The sequence below is a fragment of the Gossypium hirsutum genome, chromosome A13, assembly GCF_007990345.1.
Source record: "Gossypium hirsutum isolate 1008001.06 chromosome A13, Gossypium_hirsutum_v2.1, whole genome shotgun sequence".
Classification (NCBI taxonomy): domain Eukaryota; kingdom Viridiplantae; phylum Streptophyta; class Magnoliopsida; order Malvales; family Malvaceae; genus Gossypium; species Gossypium hirsutum.
In genome coordinates, this window is record NC_053436.1 from 97508517 (window position 1) to 97525242 (window position 16726).

General features: G+C 31.7%; 2 protein-coding genes across 3 annotated transcripts; both read left to right on the forward strand.

Annotated features, from left to right (window-relative positions):
• The first annotated feature begins 4186 nt into the window (after positions 1 to 4186).
• LOC107895239 (uncharacterized) lies at positions 4187 to 7221 on the forward strand. 2 transcript variants are annotated; one of them, XM_016820516.2, is made up of 6 exons: positions 4248 to 4557; positions 4685 to 4891; positions 4995 to 5147; positions 5772 to 5819; positions 6144 to 6372; positions 6442 to 7221. In XM_016820516.2, the coding sequence occupies exons 2-6, from the start codon at positions 4766 to 4768 to the stop codon at positions 6741 to 6743; spliced, it is 858 nt and encodes a 285-aa protein (XP_016676005.1). In that variant the 5' UTR covers positions 4248 to 4557; positions 4685 to 4765; the 3' UTR covers positions 6744 to 7221. The 2 variants fall into 2 exon arrangements, with proteins under 2 accessions (XP_016676004.1, XP_016676005.1); XM_016820515.2 differs by having other exon boundaries at positions 4187 to 4557; positions 6144 to 7221.
• An 855-nt stretch (positions 7222 to 8076) lies between these two features.
• Positions 8077 to 12420, forward strand: LOC107895237 (uncharacterized). Its single transcript, XM_041084800.1, has 7 exons — positions 8077 to 8298; positions 9193 to 9620; positions 9712 to 9763; positions 9890 to 9944; positions 10061 to 10098; positions 11008 to 11425; positions 11630 to 12420. Exons 1-7 carry the CDS (start codon positions 8282 to 8284, stop codon positions 11861 to 11863), a joined length of 1242 nt encoding a protein of 413 aa, XP_040940734.1. The 5' UTR covers positions 8077 to 8281; the 3' UTR covers positions 11864 to 12420.
• Positions 12421 to 16726: the final 4306 nt, after the last annotated feature.

The following is a 16726-nucleotide window of genomic DNA, read 5'->3' on the forward strand; positions in this document are numbered from 1 at the left end:
AATCATTCGAATTCAATATGGTGAATTTTCTTCTCCTCTGCTCGTGGTTTTTTTCCCGAAAGGGTTTCCATGTAAACATCTGTGTGTTTTTTATTTTTATTTCTCTTTTCTTTGCGATATATTGTCATTACCTACATTCTATTTTTCATAATATATATTTATAAAATTTTGACTACAAACAAGTGATATAAACATAAACATAGAACAAAAATTTAATGAATAAATTAATATTGCAAATCCCACATAAAACAATTTATTAACTTATATTAATATAATGTATAATACACTTAAAACCCATTCGTTAAATGTATAATATTTAAATATTTAAATAATCTAAGAACAAATTCTTGACCATTACACTAATAACAATTCTTAAATGAACTTTTAACATAAAATGTTTTCTCTCACCAAATTTATGCATCTATACTATTATTTAAGTCCATAGCTGAGTTAGAGTCAAGAGTTAACCAGGCACTAACTCGATTACCCTCAGTTAGGGTAATTACAAAAATATCCTTTTGTATTTAAAATAAGTTATATTATTGGTAGGTACTTTAGTATTTTTATTTTTAAAGAATGACATATGAAAGGATTTGAATTTGCATCAATTGCATGGTTAAAACCTTAAGTTACCATTCAACCAATTTTTTTTATTTTGTTATACATTTTAATTTAATTATGCATACATTATTACCTCCGTCAGTTGTATATCTATACTAAAATTTATAACTAAAATTACAAAATTGATTGTTCGTATTCAGAATAAATTACATTAGTCAAGGGTACTTTAGTTTTTTATTTTAAAAAATAAATATGATATGCCAATTACATTAATAAAACTTTTAATTTACCACTCAACTAAAATTTTATTTTAATATTTTTATATATTTTAAGTTTATTATGCACATTTTGTTGTAGTAATAAAACTTTGATTGGGTTGGTGTCACGATCCAATTGGACACATATTATTTATTGTAAGTATGGATAAATACTATTAGATGATAAATCAAAAGCTTACTAGTCCAAATATACTAATTAGTTGGCATGATCGGTTAGCCCATCTCGAACAATAATGATGCAATAAGATAAAAAGTTATGTGAATATTTATTAAAGAATCCGAAGATTCTTCATTTATCAAGTGTTGCTTGTTCTTAAATAAGAATTATTAAATCTCACTATCAAAAGTTGAAATTGAATCTCTTGCAATTCTGAAAGAATTATGAACCAATTTATCCAACAAGTGGATATTTTGATATAATTGTGGTGGTTGTATCTACAAGTTAATCACATGATAGTTATCAACTAGCAACCTATAATTTGCGAAATTTATTGATTTATTTAAGAACAATACTTTCAAATTATGCAATCGAGATAATTCTTGCTAATGTTGGTGAGTTTATTTCTCAAGTTTTCAATGATTATTGTATATTAGATTGTTAGAATGAGTAAGTATCACAAAACCTAATATTTATGCGAATAAATAGTTTAACATAATTAATGATTCAATACTTTTAGTTAGTAGTTAAACCATATATTTTGAGAACAAAACTTTTTGTATATATATAAGGGTATGATATTTTATATGAATCAACATTTGTAGGTATCATGCCAATAAATTTTGATAAATACTCCCCATTACAATTAGCTTTTAGTCAGGAGTCGAATATAACTCATTTTAAATTTTTTAAATGTGCAATATATGATTAAGTTGTTCCACCATAATGCACAAAATGGATATTCAAAAAAAGTTGGGAATATACATTAGTTATGAGTCGCATTGAATTATTAAATGTGTTGAATAGATTGAAAATTCAATTATAACATGATTCGAGATTATTATTTGATTTGATACTTTTTCCAACATTAGGGGAAGAGAAATAATAGTTGGATAAAATAAATTACTTGGAATGAATTATCATTATATAGATCTTCATAAAAAGTAATTTGAACCATAAGTTTAAGAATATAATTCACTTTATTACAACTTAACTATTAGATGCATTTAATAATTTGATGAACCAAATGTTATATACCAACTAATGTTTTAATTTGAATTGAGGTCTTAGTAGGATAACTTGTTAGGCTAATTGAAGGTAATGCATGCCTAAAGCATGGTAGTTCGATTGGTTTCAAAGATGAAAAATTCTTGTAAAAGAAAAGAATAAATCTATATGGTCATATAGTGAAGACATGTACTCTTAAAGAGACCCAAGACATAACTAGTTATTAAAACTCTTCAAATACCTAAAAATAGAAACAATGAAGATAAAGAGATTTTATTAAGTTATATCAATACAAGAAAATATGGAATCTTGAAATAGAAAAGTTGTTGACGAGGATATTGTATGCAGTAATATTATTGAGACAATGAAAGAAAATGAGGATCTTGAAAAAATCTATTGAGAAATATAGACAAGGAAAAACTTAGCTAAAATGGAAAGACGCAATTCAAGTAGAATTAGATTCGTGAAGTTTTGGACTAATAGTCCAACTATCTAAAGATATAAAGCTAGTGGGATACTAATTGAGTAGTTTTGCAAAAATGAAATAAGAAAAATTAAGGTTTTCACTAAGTCGTGGCATTGGAAAAATATTATTTATGGTAGATGCAATAATTAAATAATAACAACAAAATAGTAGTAATATAACAATAAAATGACAATGAAACAATAGCAAAACAGTCGAATCGAGCTAAGCCTAGACCAAAAAATCTTATATAAGGCCCAGTCTTTTTAGAAAGTAGACCTTATTTTTTGTTTAAGTCCATTTAGTGAACCTAATTTTTTTAAATTCTTTCACTTTTCGAATAAGCCTTCAAACTTGGGTGGACTCGGCCCATGATAAATTCTAAATTCAACTATATAAATGAATTTTGTTTACTATTATTTTTAGTTGTGAAAACTTAACAATGATATATTATATCATATTTTAATGATTACATTATTTTAATGTTTAATTAATTATTTATTAATTGAAAAAAATTAAGAGTTTGTATATTATTATTGTGTTTTTTTCATAGTTATTATTAAAAACTCTATCACATGCATATGTGTAGAAATTATGTATTTAAAACATATATGCTAAACATAAATGCTAATTTAAAAATAATATATAATTTGAAACTAATTAATAATAACACATGAAATATATACGATATAAAATAAAAAATAAATTAAATTGTTAGTAAAATGATATTTAAATATATAAATATTTCATATTAAGAATGTTAAATGCACTACAATTGTTTATCATAGTTGTGACACCAAGTCGATCAATAACATTATCAATGCATACAATTGATGAATGTAATAAATAGGTGTTAAGCCAAAAATTTTTTCTAGACAAGTTGAAATTAGGTTATATATTTTTATGATGGTTAAAATGTAATTTCATAATTTTAATAACTTATATCTTTATATTTTTTAAATAATTAAATCAAAATTTTATCATTTTGGAGGGATTAAAATGTGATTTTACTTTTTATTAAATTAAAATCTTGTAAATTTAAAGGGCTAAAGTGTGATTTATTTTTAGAGGACTGGGCCTGCTAGCCTCTCGGCATTGCCCCTATTAATAAAATATGCACAATAGAATTAAAATGTAAACATTACATTAAGATAAAGCTTTGGCTTAGTGGTAAAGTTAATATTTTATTGAGTTAAATAACTTTAGTTTAAACTCACCTCATGCAAGTTTTTGAAAAGATTTTCATAGTTTTACTAATCGAGTTGATGCTCAATTTATTTGTGACATCGATTTAATTAAGAATTTATTGACCTTTTAAAAAAATTTAAAAATAAAAATACTTTCAAGTAATATATTTTGTTTTAATTAAAAATGAAATTTGTAATGTTTTTCTATTTGAGTTGATAATTTATTCACTCGAAGAACAAGTTAAGGATATATAATAATATAATATATATGGATAAATCTTAAATTTATACATAATTTAATGCGTAATAGTATATATAAATTTTAATTTATTATTGCAATATATAAATATAAAGTAATGTCATATCAATAATTGTGTTAATAATTTATAAAATTAAATTAAATAAAAATTATATATATAAAATTATATAAAATCAAAATTAATTATATATTAAATCATAATTTATGTATAATTTTAGATTAATTCCTGATATATTTACCTAATAAACGAGAGTGGGGAAGGACTTTTCACATAAGAGAGTACGACGACCGACCAACGCACTAACAGACAAGAAAGAGGGTCTAAAACGTTCGATCACTGGAGGCTAATCGTGCGATTGAACTACAGTAATGGCCAATATACGGAACTTGAACAAAAAGCAGCCACTTTTTCTTTTGTTTTTCTCATCATCATCGATTAATCTAACGGTTTCAATAATTTTTGGGGTTTAATCGAATGGTTCAAGTTCAAACATAAAAAAAAGTTCTTTTTTCAAACCTTAACTATTTTGTCATTGAAAGTCCTTTAGATTCCTTTGGTTGACTTTGTATGCAAGTTCCTGCGGAAAAAAAGAGTAAAGTGTAGAGGAAACTGCTATGCAGCTTGACTCAGGATTGTGAACCAGGTGAAGTATTCGATTTTACTTGAATCAGATTCCTTTCATCCTTTATTTATTTTATTATTTTTGATGTTTATTCCCTCTAAAGATTTTCTGGGCTTATTTTCTCTATTTTTTATCTCATTTTTGTCAGCTGGTTAAAAAATCTAAATCCGGGTCTTCAGTATTTTGATCTGCAAAGCAATTGGAACTTTCAGGTAAGTGATCCTTAGTCATGCATTCTCGAGTTTCAAATCATGAGGCTTCAAACAAACAAATAGGTTGTAAAGGGGAATTACGGAAAATTCAAAAGAAAAATAACAAAAATAAGAGTGAAGCAAGAGATCAGCAATTAAAGAAGGTAAAGAAATCTGTTTTGATGATTAGGTTTTTCTCTATCTGCTTTAATTATTTTTTAAGCTTTTTGTTGTGCACAATAATAGTAAAGAACAAATGTTTTGCAGAAAGAATTTCAGAGTTTAACGTCAGAGAATGGTAATTTGGAGGAACTCATCGAATGTTTAATTGCTGGTTACCGGCAAGTTCCTGCAACTGATCTTCAGAAACAAGAAATTTCTGTTGATCTATCATATTCTCATCCACATTTTGATGTCAAGGTAAATTTATCTTAGCTTTATGAGTTGAAGTTATCATTGTTGCTTTGTATATGGCTATGCCATCTGGATTTGAAATTGAGTGTCGGATATGAGTACATGCTAACACAAAAATGCTCACATTTTAAACTTTTTAGCATATATTTCATATCTAAATATATAAATGTCCAAATGAAAATTTTGATTTAATTATACACATAAAATTGCCAATTGACTCTTAATTCGATTAGCAGAGTCATGGGTTAGAGTGTGCTGAAGCACATTATCCTCCAATTTATATACTTTTAGCAATTTTATATTGACTAAATATATATTTTTGTGTATGCAATAAGTAAATGTAAAAATTGAAATCAGGGAGTTGATATTTGATAACTTTCTCCGAAGCATTAATCTGAATATGATTAGATGGAGAGTTGAAGGAGAGAAAGTGAAATAAAAAGTACAGAGACTGATGGCAAAAATTGCCCAGCATACATATGAATTTGAGACAATATGTGCTAAATTTGAAACTTCCTATTTTATTTTCAAAGGGTCTAAGGGATTAAAATTAAGTAATGCATGTATAAGAATATATATGATTATAGTGGTAAAAATAGGATACTAAAAAGAAGCCGTTCTATTTTGCAGAATGAAGAACAAGGGATGAAATCTGATGTGGAAGGAAATGCTGAAGAGGTATGGAAATTGCTTCTAAGCTTTGAGAAATCTGGAAAAATTATCATTTCCTTTGAAAGCATCTTTTGTATATGCATAAAATTTTACTCTAAATAATCTTGGAGTTCGTATTGTACACTAATAATATAGATTTTTTAATTTCATGAGCAATGTTAAGAATATATTACATATCCTACTTTCTTAATGAATGTTTTAATATACTCTAACCCTCACTTACCATTCTACCAACTCCTGCTTTAAAAATCTAAAAATTTTGACAGTGTATCAGATAATTTTTGATAATCTCTCTGCTTGTGAGATAATATCCCGACTCTTTCTTTCCAGCTGGATGGTTTAGAACTTGATGACTTACGGGATGATAATCCAGAGAATTCTCTGATTATCCAACCAAACACAATTGCCGAGTTTCTTCTGAAAATTGATGAAGATGTCGCAAGCAATGTGGATTTCTCGGACTTCATGATTTGCTTCAATGGGGAGCAAAAAACAATTGGAAGATACAGCTTTCCAATATCTTTGGTCCCTACTGTGGAAAGAATCATGAATACTTACGGTGATGTCTCGGCTTCGAGTCCAATGAACACTAATATTACTGGGAAAATTTATCTGCTTTTCTGTGCAGCAATTAAAGAGATGGAAGATCTTGAACTCCATCAAGTGACCGAGACAAAGATGCTGAAATGGAGGGATGCTATTAAGGATGCTCTCCGCGTCAACTTCAAGGTGGAGTTTGCAATGTCCCATCTGAAGAAAATTGCTCAAGCTTACTTTGGTGGCATTGGAGAGCAAGTGTTGCTGACCATCAACGAGAAATTGAATTCCTTGTACAAGGAACGTGATAAGGCATTGGAGGGTTTCAAGGATTTTCTGGCTACTGCAAAGGACTTTGATGGCCAGTCTGTGAGCACTGGTTTATTCCCTTGACTTGTGCTGCACTACTAGCTATTTTAGGTGCGTTGGGTCGTTAACTTTTGGCCTTCCTTTTTTTTTTCTTTTTTAATGATTTGTGTGATTAATGGATGGGATTATACACCTGAAAGGTTAACTGCTCTCATCTGGGAGTCCAATTGGAGGCATCTCATTGCATCAAGAATGTCGTTTTATGCCTAATCCATTCCTAAAACGACATTCTTGATTCGGTTTGGTGCCTCTAGTTATGTGAGTCTCAAATGGAGCCAAATTAAAACCTATTTTTGAACCCTAACTTAAAAAACTAAAGTTTTTTAGGTTAAGGGATCAAGAATACGTTTTGTACCTCAGATGAAATACTCTTGTATTGTATGTTTGGTATTTGCTATATAAACAAAGGCTGTGATATGTAATAATTATATGGTTTTGGAGTTTGCAAAATGTAAGCATTTTGCCCCAGTGTAATTAGTAATGGATCCAAGATGTTCATGCATGCTAGCTTTCCTTGGAAAACCAATAAATTTTCTGGCTATTATTTTCCATAAAACTTTCTTTTTTGCCAAACAGGAATGAAACTGGATATATATATGTATATATATAATTTTCTCTAACGTTGTAATTTGTTTCCAATAGAAAAGATAGGAGTGGAAGAGCAAATAGTTCGATCAAATACTGAGAAGCCCCCATCTATGTTTTAGGCTTCTCCTACAATGCTAAGAGCCTGTTCCGTAATATTTAAAAAAAACACTTCTAATTCTAAAAACAAAGTTGTGCTAAACAAACTATTTTTGGCTGAAATTTTTTGGCTTTTTAAAAATATTATTCAAAAGTAATTTTGAAAATGAGAAGCTAAAATTTTTAAATTTTTCCCTCGCACTTTTAGTGCTTAATTATTTTTTTACCTCTCCAATAACATAATAATTTCTCTTTTTTCTTGGTATTTAATTACAAATGTATTAAAATCATTAATTAAAAATAAAAAAATATTTTTTAAAATACTAATTACAAATATTTAATGTTATATTTAAATATTTAAAACATAATTTTTTATATTCTAAATAAATTTTATAAATAATTAATATTTATTATTTAAAAATATTTAAAATTTATATTTCAGAATATTAAAAAGTTATAATAAAATTTTTATATTATTACCAAAATATAATTTACGAATCTATGTGTAAAGGATGCACGAATTCTCATCGAATTTAATTATAGATAAAAGGTGAAAAAATGTTAAAGCAAATAATAACTTTTCTTTCTGCTGAATTTTTTAAAATATGAATATTTTAAAAATTAATTAATTGGGTGCAATAAATTTAAAAATATATAACTGTTGAATTAGTTTGGTATGGTTAAAATCTTAGATGATGATAAAACGACTCGAGAAAAGCAATCCATAACGTCTGGTTATTATTCATCTGCATTTTTGTCCCTCCCAAACTCTACACTGAAGTCTGAAAGCACATTTCTTTATTAAAATCCAAAACCCATTTCATAAAATCCGATAACATTGCTCACCATCTTGATTCTGACAAGTTGATCCATCTGAGATGTCATTTTTTCACTTGTAAGTTCCTTTCTCTGTTTACAACAGTTTTAACGTTTCCATAGAAACGAATGAAACTGTATTACATTTCCTGTTGTTGTTAGGCATAATGTAACATTTGAAAAAGGCTTCTCTTTGCAATTCTGGGTTAATTTTTAATTTGGGTTTCGAGTGCTATATTGTTTTTTTTTCTAGTAGCAGTGTCCAAATTTGCTCGTCTTATAAATGCGTCTAACTGGAAATAATTTTTTATAATTCTAATAGCTGAAATTAAACAGTGAAATTATATCTTGAATTGAAAACAAAAGTGAAAATTTCTTACTGTCTTCCATTGGATAGACTAAAACTCTGAATTCTGGTAGTCCTGTTTGCTAAATTCTGCATATCGTGATGAATTCCATGAACCTGGTAAATCTCCTACAGTGGTTACAGAGGATAGTTTTTTGACCGACATTCGAAATGTTTTGTTTATTTTAGGTTGATGGTCTGGTCACATTGCCATTTATGGTATTGGCCTGGTAGGAGCATTGTGATTTTCTCTGTATTGCAATGCGCTAATCATTTTGGCCACTGGTCCACTTTGCGTTTCCCATGTATTCTTCTTGTTTCATACTGCAGTCATGGAGAAAACTTGTATGAATGCTTTATTGGGTTGTCAAGTACTTGTTTGAAGGAGAAAACTACATGATTGACATTCTTTGATTGTTGTGAAGTTCTATTATCTTAGAAAAGCTGCGATTGTTCTTCTTGTCTAGTCTATAAAGCATTAATCTTTGTTATGCAAGCATACTCTCATTAACTTATGTTCTTAGGTTATTTACATTTGAAGGAATGTTTTTATATCCTCAAAAACTTGTTTCAGCATCCGGATTGTTCCAAACTATAACTATATTTGTTTGAGTTTTGACCTATCAGGAGATTGTCTGCTCGACATCCACATTCAAGCAAGGTTCAAGACACCCTTTTGTGGCCTATTTCCTCCGTGGTGGATTATATGCATCGCCAACCAAATATGTTGCTCTCAAATTACCATCAATTTTTTGTGAAGAAAGTATTTTCCTCTTATTCCTGTAGATGTTCATTGAGCCTTCAGCCTGTTAGAGCTTTGCAAAGTTCCATGGGTGCAGAGGAAGGATTCATGTTTTGCAACAGTTGTTGGTCAGAAGATAGTATAAAATCAAAACAGATGCAAAACTTGAGTGAGGAGGCTCATGTATATGATTGTTATAGCTCTCAGGAATTTTCCAATGATGAAGACTACAAGGAAGAGCAAAGGAGGAGGAAGATAGGACTGGCAAATAAAGGGAGGGTTCCATGGAACAAAGGCCGGAAGCATAGTGCTGGTAACCTTATTTCTAAAATTTAAATTAATTAATTTGGTTTCAATCTTTATGTGCTTAGTAAATTCGTAGATTTTAATGTTGTATCATGCAGAGACACGTTTACGAATCAAACAAAGAACAATAGAAGCCTTGAATGATCCCAGGTGAAGTCATATAAGACTGAAGCAGTTTTGGGATATTTTTATTTTTCACATGGATATTATTGAAATAGGAGTAAGCACCCATGATATGTTCAAAAAAAAAAAAAAGTGTTGTTTTCATTACATCAGCATTCAGCAGTATCATTTGCTTTATATAGGCATCAAATTTAGTGCAGTTCTAGCAGTAATCATTATTAATAGAGACTAGTTTTCAACAGGAAGAGAAAATAGGATACATTCTTGTTATTGTTGTTGCTGTTATTAATTAAATTGCAAATTTGTCCATCCCTTCATTTCCAGGTTAGGAAGAAGATGGCTGAACATCCCCGCACTCATAGGTAACTTTGTTTTGACAAAACTTAACAAAAATGTCTGCAATGGATTGTATCATTAAACATCAAACATGGAAATGGTTTCATGCTGTAAGAGATGTATTCAAAAACCCTTAGGCCTAAAACTTTAAGCAATAGGTTGAGACCAAAGTAATGTTATGTTGCTATAATTCCCACTGCATACATGCAGGCGAGCTAGATACTCAATGTGTTAAAGTTAAAATGGGGCGAGCCCTAAGCCTTATATGTGTTAAGATCATCTTATAACATAATAATTGTGCCAGGATACGAGCTTTGGATCATTGTGTCAAGCAGGTACTAGTACCCTGATAGCCAACCATAGCTGGCTATATTATGGGCATGCAGGACTAGCAGAAAATTTGAAGTTAACTATCAGATTAAAAGGCTGAATGGATTAAAGATTTTCCTGTCAACTCAAGATGGTATTGTCACAGGCTGACATTATGGATGTTCATTTATTACAGTCGTATCAGATTCAACTGTATATGAATTTCTTTTAGGTGGTCTCTAGTTTTTGATGAATAGCTGTTGCAGTTTGCATTACTTATTAGTGCCATTCAAGGGTAATTCGGTTTCTAAGGGTAATTCGGTTTCTATCTCAACATAAATGAATAAGTCGTGTAATTGATGTGTATGTTTGCATTATCAACATGCGAAGTTGACATGTAAGTTATGAGTTCTGTGAAAAAAAAATGTTTTTAGTCACCCTTGGCTGCAGATGCATCCTTTGTTTATTTTTATATTAATTTTCTTAGCCGCTTTCTCTTATTAGCATCTTGGAATGAGCTTTTCAAACTTTTAGCATGAATTTGTATGCCATTGAAACAATGTTAATGATTACAATAAATCTCACTTCTAAAGATAACGAAATTGAGGATATTACAACTCCTGCAGTGAGGAAAGCAAGGCAAGAATTGGGTCTTCAGTGAAGCGTGCTTGGGGCAAGCGTTTGAAATGGAAACGGTTAGGGGAGAGATTCTTTCTATCATGGATGAAAAGTATAGCTGAAGCTTCTAGGAAAGGAGGGAGTGACCAAGTGGAGCTAGAATGGGATAGCTATGACAAGATAAAACAAGAAATAGTTCTTGAACAGCTACAGTGGGCTGCAGAGAAGGCCAAGGGAAAAGAGATAGCCAAGGTAAGAGTGGAAAAAGCAAGAGCAGAAAGGATAGCAAGGATTGTTCAAAAGAGAAAAGAGCAGGAAGAGAAAGAGAAAGCAAGAGAACTGAAGAGAACAATGAAAGAAAAAGCAAGGCAAGATGAGAGTGTGGCAGAATCCCAAGGAATGAAACTCAAGCAGAGATTACAAATGGTAAGAAACCTCAGAAAGATTGCCAGAGAATGCATAAAATTGCCTGAATATGTGCTATGTTCTCATGGTTGTCATTCTATTGAATTAGAGACAAGTAGCTTGCGAAGGGCTTGTGTTGATAGAACTAGTATTAGTATGTAATGAGTCACTTATTTCCATGGTTCCTTAACTTATTTTCTCTATGATAATAACTTCTATCCTTAGATCCGCAAGAAGAAATCCATAAGCAGTCAATTCAGTATTAATGGAGACACATCTCATATCCCAGCTCTGGAGAAATTAAATATAGAGCTTATAAAGAAACAGAAAATGCAGAGTGAAGTTTCACTTGCAGAGCAGATCAAAGCAGCCAAAAGCAGAAGAGCAGAACCAATTTCTGCAAAGATTCTGGCAGTCTCATCATCCTTTGTTTCATATAATGCAAGACTAAAAGAGTAAGCTCCAAAGATGTTTGTTCCTGTAAAAAAAATCAAAGCATGGTATGTCAGGCAGAAGGTGATTTTCCCTTTACTAGCTTCTATTACTCCTTTCACTGATAAGTTTAATCAATGGTTTCATTATCACATTTGCAGAGGAAGTGACTCTAATCCATGAAGAAAATTTTGATCAAAGTGATCATTGACTTGCTTTGTTCCTGCTCTTGCTTTCATATTTTACCAGTTATGTTCGGTCTTTTACTTTTCTGCTCTCCTCACAAGGTAGCCTAGTGGATGCCTTTGCACTTGGAGCTTTTGCCTCTCATCCGATTACCATATTCAGATTCAAACCGGAGCAATCCCTGATGTCTTCTTTTTTTTTGGAGATATGAAGTTTTGTGTTGCTTCCACATGATACTATGAAACTAGTATGTATATCTAAACTCACAGTAAATCCTGTTAGGTATTCTTCAATACGGTTCTACTCTTTTGTGATGTCATTACACAGTAGTTTACAAACACATTCCATTGATTTGTATCATTTTTGTTATCAAATGGTATGTTACGATTTCTGATTTATGCCCAAGTTTTACACAGTTATCATATCTACAAATATTGAAGAAATCTGAAAAACTATTGGGATTCAAGGAATACTTCCAAACATCATATTGTAAGATGCATGCCCTCTTCTCGGTGCAAACAAGTCATTGCAAACTTGGCAAGGTAATAGAAGATTTTGAATGCTCCGTCTCAAGCCAATTTCACATTTCCGCGGTCAAAGCTGAAGATGAGATCTCCATAAAAGAAAACGGGATGTTTTTAATTTCCTAGACCCTATAGCTTTTTATTATTTTATTATTATTATTATTATTATTATTATCAAACTAAGGTTCCATACTAAGTCCGTAGGCATCAAATTTCAACAGAGCCTCAATACAAGCTGGGGTTCCCTACAAATACACAAAAGATCCCTACTATGAAAGGTGTTAGAATTTTCCTGTTGAAAGCTGCTCCATAAACGAGCTAATTTGTTCGCACACTGGTTCCCCCCTCTATATATGTGCCTGAGTGCGATCGAGACAAATTTAGACATTAGTGACTTGCAGTCATTAACAAGTGTAGATAAAGCAAAGATTATTAGCCTCAATATTAGTAATGAACTTAACAACAATAACACCACTTTCAACTTCAATACACTCAATGTTAAGCTGCAAAGCTAAAGTTAACCTGTCTCTAATCGCCTATAATTCAGCCTCTATACTAGTAGCGCTTACCTATTCACCTTTCTCGTTTCTAATAATGGTTCCAGCCCTTACCTTACCTAGGTTACTGATGGGAGAACCATCGGTATTAAGTTTGAAAACACCTGGAGCAAGGGGCATCGAAGAGACATGGAGAGTGTGGGAGTGGTTGGCATTTAAGTCTGCCAGCAATGGCAAGGTACCCCCCCGCCTTATTGATAACCTTATTCTCTAGACACTGTTGACTATACTTTGATTTGAAGATGATAGCATCGCGCAAAAGCCAAATTTCCCAAAAGAAAAAAAAAGCAAAAAATAATATCCAGTGATTTTTGTGGTAATCTTTTTGCTTACATACTAACCTTCAACCACTCACAGGGGCGAAGCCAGAACAAATTTTTAGTGGGGGCCAAATGAAAATTTAATTTTTTATAATCTATATTTTTATAATTTTTAAAAGATTAAATCAAATTTCTATAATTTAGGGGGTTAAAGTACAATTTTACCTTTACTAATTTAAAATTTTAAAAAAAATTCAATGGCCTAAATATAAATTTTCCATTTTTTTGGGGAGGGGGCCAGGGCCACTGCCAGCCCCCCTTGTATCCGCCTCTGACCACTCATTCCATGTGAGACTGGTTTGGGTGTTATCAAGACCTTTAGTATACAATACCGTCCAATACTTTGTGCTCATAGCATAGTGCTAAAACAAACGTTCCACTACTTCCGAATGAGTCTTGCACAAAGGACTAAGGTCCTCAACTTACATTCCCCTTTTACTGAGAAAATTTGAAGTTAGGAGAATCACGTGATTACATTCCCAGAGAAAAAAATGATTTTCGGTGGAATTTTAGTCTTCCATAACCACTGCCAATCACCGAACTTTGGGGTAAAGTTAGCCTTAGTTTGTTGCATAGTGTAGTGACACGTAGTATCCATGTTAAAGTGGTCATTGTTAGACAAGCCCCAGTTTCTATTATCCTCCAAACCCTCAAGAAAAGAAAATAAGAGGCTAACCAAATTATTCATGATATCCTTTCAGAGAGTGAAAGAAAAAAGAGTGATTTGGTGGTCCTTCAAGCCCTTACAAACCTCTTTAAAAGTCATGTTATCTTCTTCAACAATTAAAGGACCCTAGATTAACTTACGAAAAGGTCCCTCCCCAAGCTAATTGTCCCGTCAGAATTTAGTATTCCTGCAGTTACGGATCTACCATTTCATCCCTTGTTGGAGCATTGGCCCTATTTTCATAATGGCTGCTCAGGTGATAGAAGAGCCCCTACTAGATTTCAAACATTCTCTTTCACTGATGTATTTCTCATGCAACACTTGAGCCTAAGGTTTTGTTTTTCCTATCAGGAGACGCCAACCTAATTTCAAGATATATGCTTGATTTTTAATTTGAGTTGGCCATATACCAAGTCCCCCTTCTTTATTAGGCATTGCTACTTGACCCTAATTGAAAAGATTGATTCGTTGATTTGATCCAAGTCGTCCTACAAAAAGTTGCGACTGATTTTATCAAGACCATTGCAAACGCTTATTGGGAGGAAACGACATTGCATATAATAGTTCAGAATGATAGCCAAAGTTGAGTGAATGAGAGTAAGTCTAACCACATGGGATAGGCAATTACTTTTCCACATGCCAAGTTTCTGACTCATATTTTCAACGGTGAAGTTATAGTTACTTCGACACATCTTGCCATGGTGAATGGGAAAGCCCAAATATTTTCCTAATAAGGTGCTACCTTGGAATTTAAAAGTTCCTAACACCATACCTTTTGTTGTTGAACCTTATTATTCGAGAATAGGATCCTCAATTTCGCGATGTTCACTTTTTACTCTAATTGCACGAAAAAGGAATCCAACACATCTGCAATGGCTTCCACAGTCCTGTTATTTGTCTTAGCAAATAAAATAACATTGTCAGCAAAAAATAGATGGGATAGTATGAGACCTCTCCTAGAGGAGTTTACGTCTTTCCAATGGCGATTCTCCACAACGATATTGATTTAGAGTTTAGATATTCCATACAGAGAATAAAGATATAAGGTAAGAGAGGATCGCTTTGGCGAATACCCTTGGATGGCTTAAAGTTTTCAAGTCTACCTCCATTTAAAAGAATGGACATTGTAGAAGTCATGATGTAGTTAAGGATGAGATCAATCTAATTTTTAGGAAAGTTAAAGTAGTAGAGAACTTTTCTTTTCCACTCAAGTCTATCATAGGTTTTTTTTCATGTCAAATTTAATGATCATTGAGCTAGTTTTCCTTTTTAACTTACGAAAAGAATAGATCATTTCTTGGAAAATGATCACATTGTCAGTAGTTTGATATCCTTTAATGAAACTACCCTGGATAGGGGAGATCAATTTATTAAAGAGCGGTGTAAGTCTGAGTACCAAAAGTCTAGTGACAATTTTGTAAATATTATTACACAGACTAATTAGTCTATATTGAGACAACATCGTAGGGTTATTTATCTTAGGGTTAAAGGTGATAAGGTTTTCATTAACCTCCGTAAGGAATTTTCAGGAATCAAAGACCCCTTTTGTCTTTAATCATCTCCCAAAACTTTTGGTAGAACAAGGGGTGCATGCCATCAGTATTAGGGCTTTATAGGGATTACATGAAAACACCGCTTAGTAATTTCATCCACTGTCACATCCCTATCTAAGACTAGGCAGTTTGCCACACTTAAAGTAACCCAACGAAATTGTGTAGGGTTATTTAGGTAAGGGGAATACATCCTATCTGTTGTGTAGAGCTTAAGAAAGTAGGGTTGGAAAATTTTACAAACCTTTCCCCCATTCGACTCCTACGCTCTTTCACTATTATTAATCCCATCGATCTTGTTGAAGCTATGACGTTTGATGGTATGAAGATGAAAAAATCTAACATTTCTTTCCTCATCAATTAACCAAATAACCTTAGATTTCATAGCCCACAAGTCTTCTTCATATTTAGGGATCAATTGATGCTCTTCAGTAAGAAAGGCTTAGAGTTTAAGGAGGAAATCATTTGGATCATGCTCTAAGGCTTTCTCGATACCACTAAGCCAAGCAAGAAGTTCATTTTTTTATAATAAAAAAATCAAGAGATACGATTCCAAGAAGTAAGTTTAGTGGCTAGGACCTTTAGTGTATTGGGGAGATTAAGTTACTTGAATGCCAAACTTGAGCAAGAATTTGGTTAAACTTTGGTTGATCAAGCCACATTTTTTGGAAACAAAATGGCCTATCCCAAATGCGAAAAGGCTAATCACAAAATTTAACCAATACCAGTCTATGGTTTGACTTAGTCATGTGAAGATGGGTAACAGTGGCATCCTTGAATACCAAACACCAGTTAGAATTAGCAAAAACCATGTCAATTTTCTCCTGAATTAGTCGACTTACCAATTTTAAGTTAGACCAAGTGAATCTTGGGCCTTTAAATCCAAGATCCATAATTTCGTAGTAGTTTAAAACCTCATAAAATATTCCTTCATTCTACTAGGTGACTGCTTGCTTTGGCATGCATGCACTGGGGCTGAGAGTCAACACTACAACAATTAATAATATTGCAGTATTTACAAGTGTGATATGTCAATTTTAGTATTTGCAATGTCAATGGAACACTAGAGTATTCCAAGGATCGAGC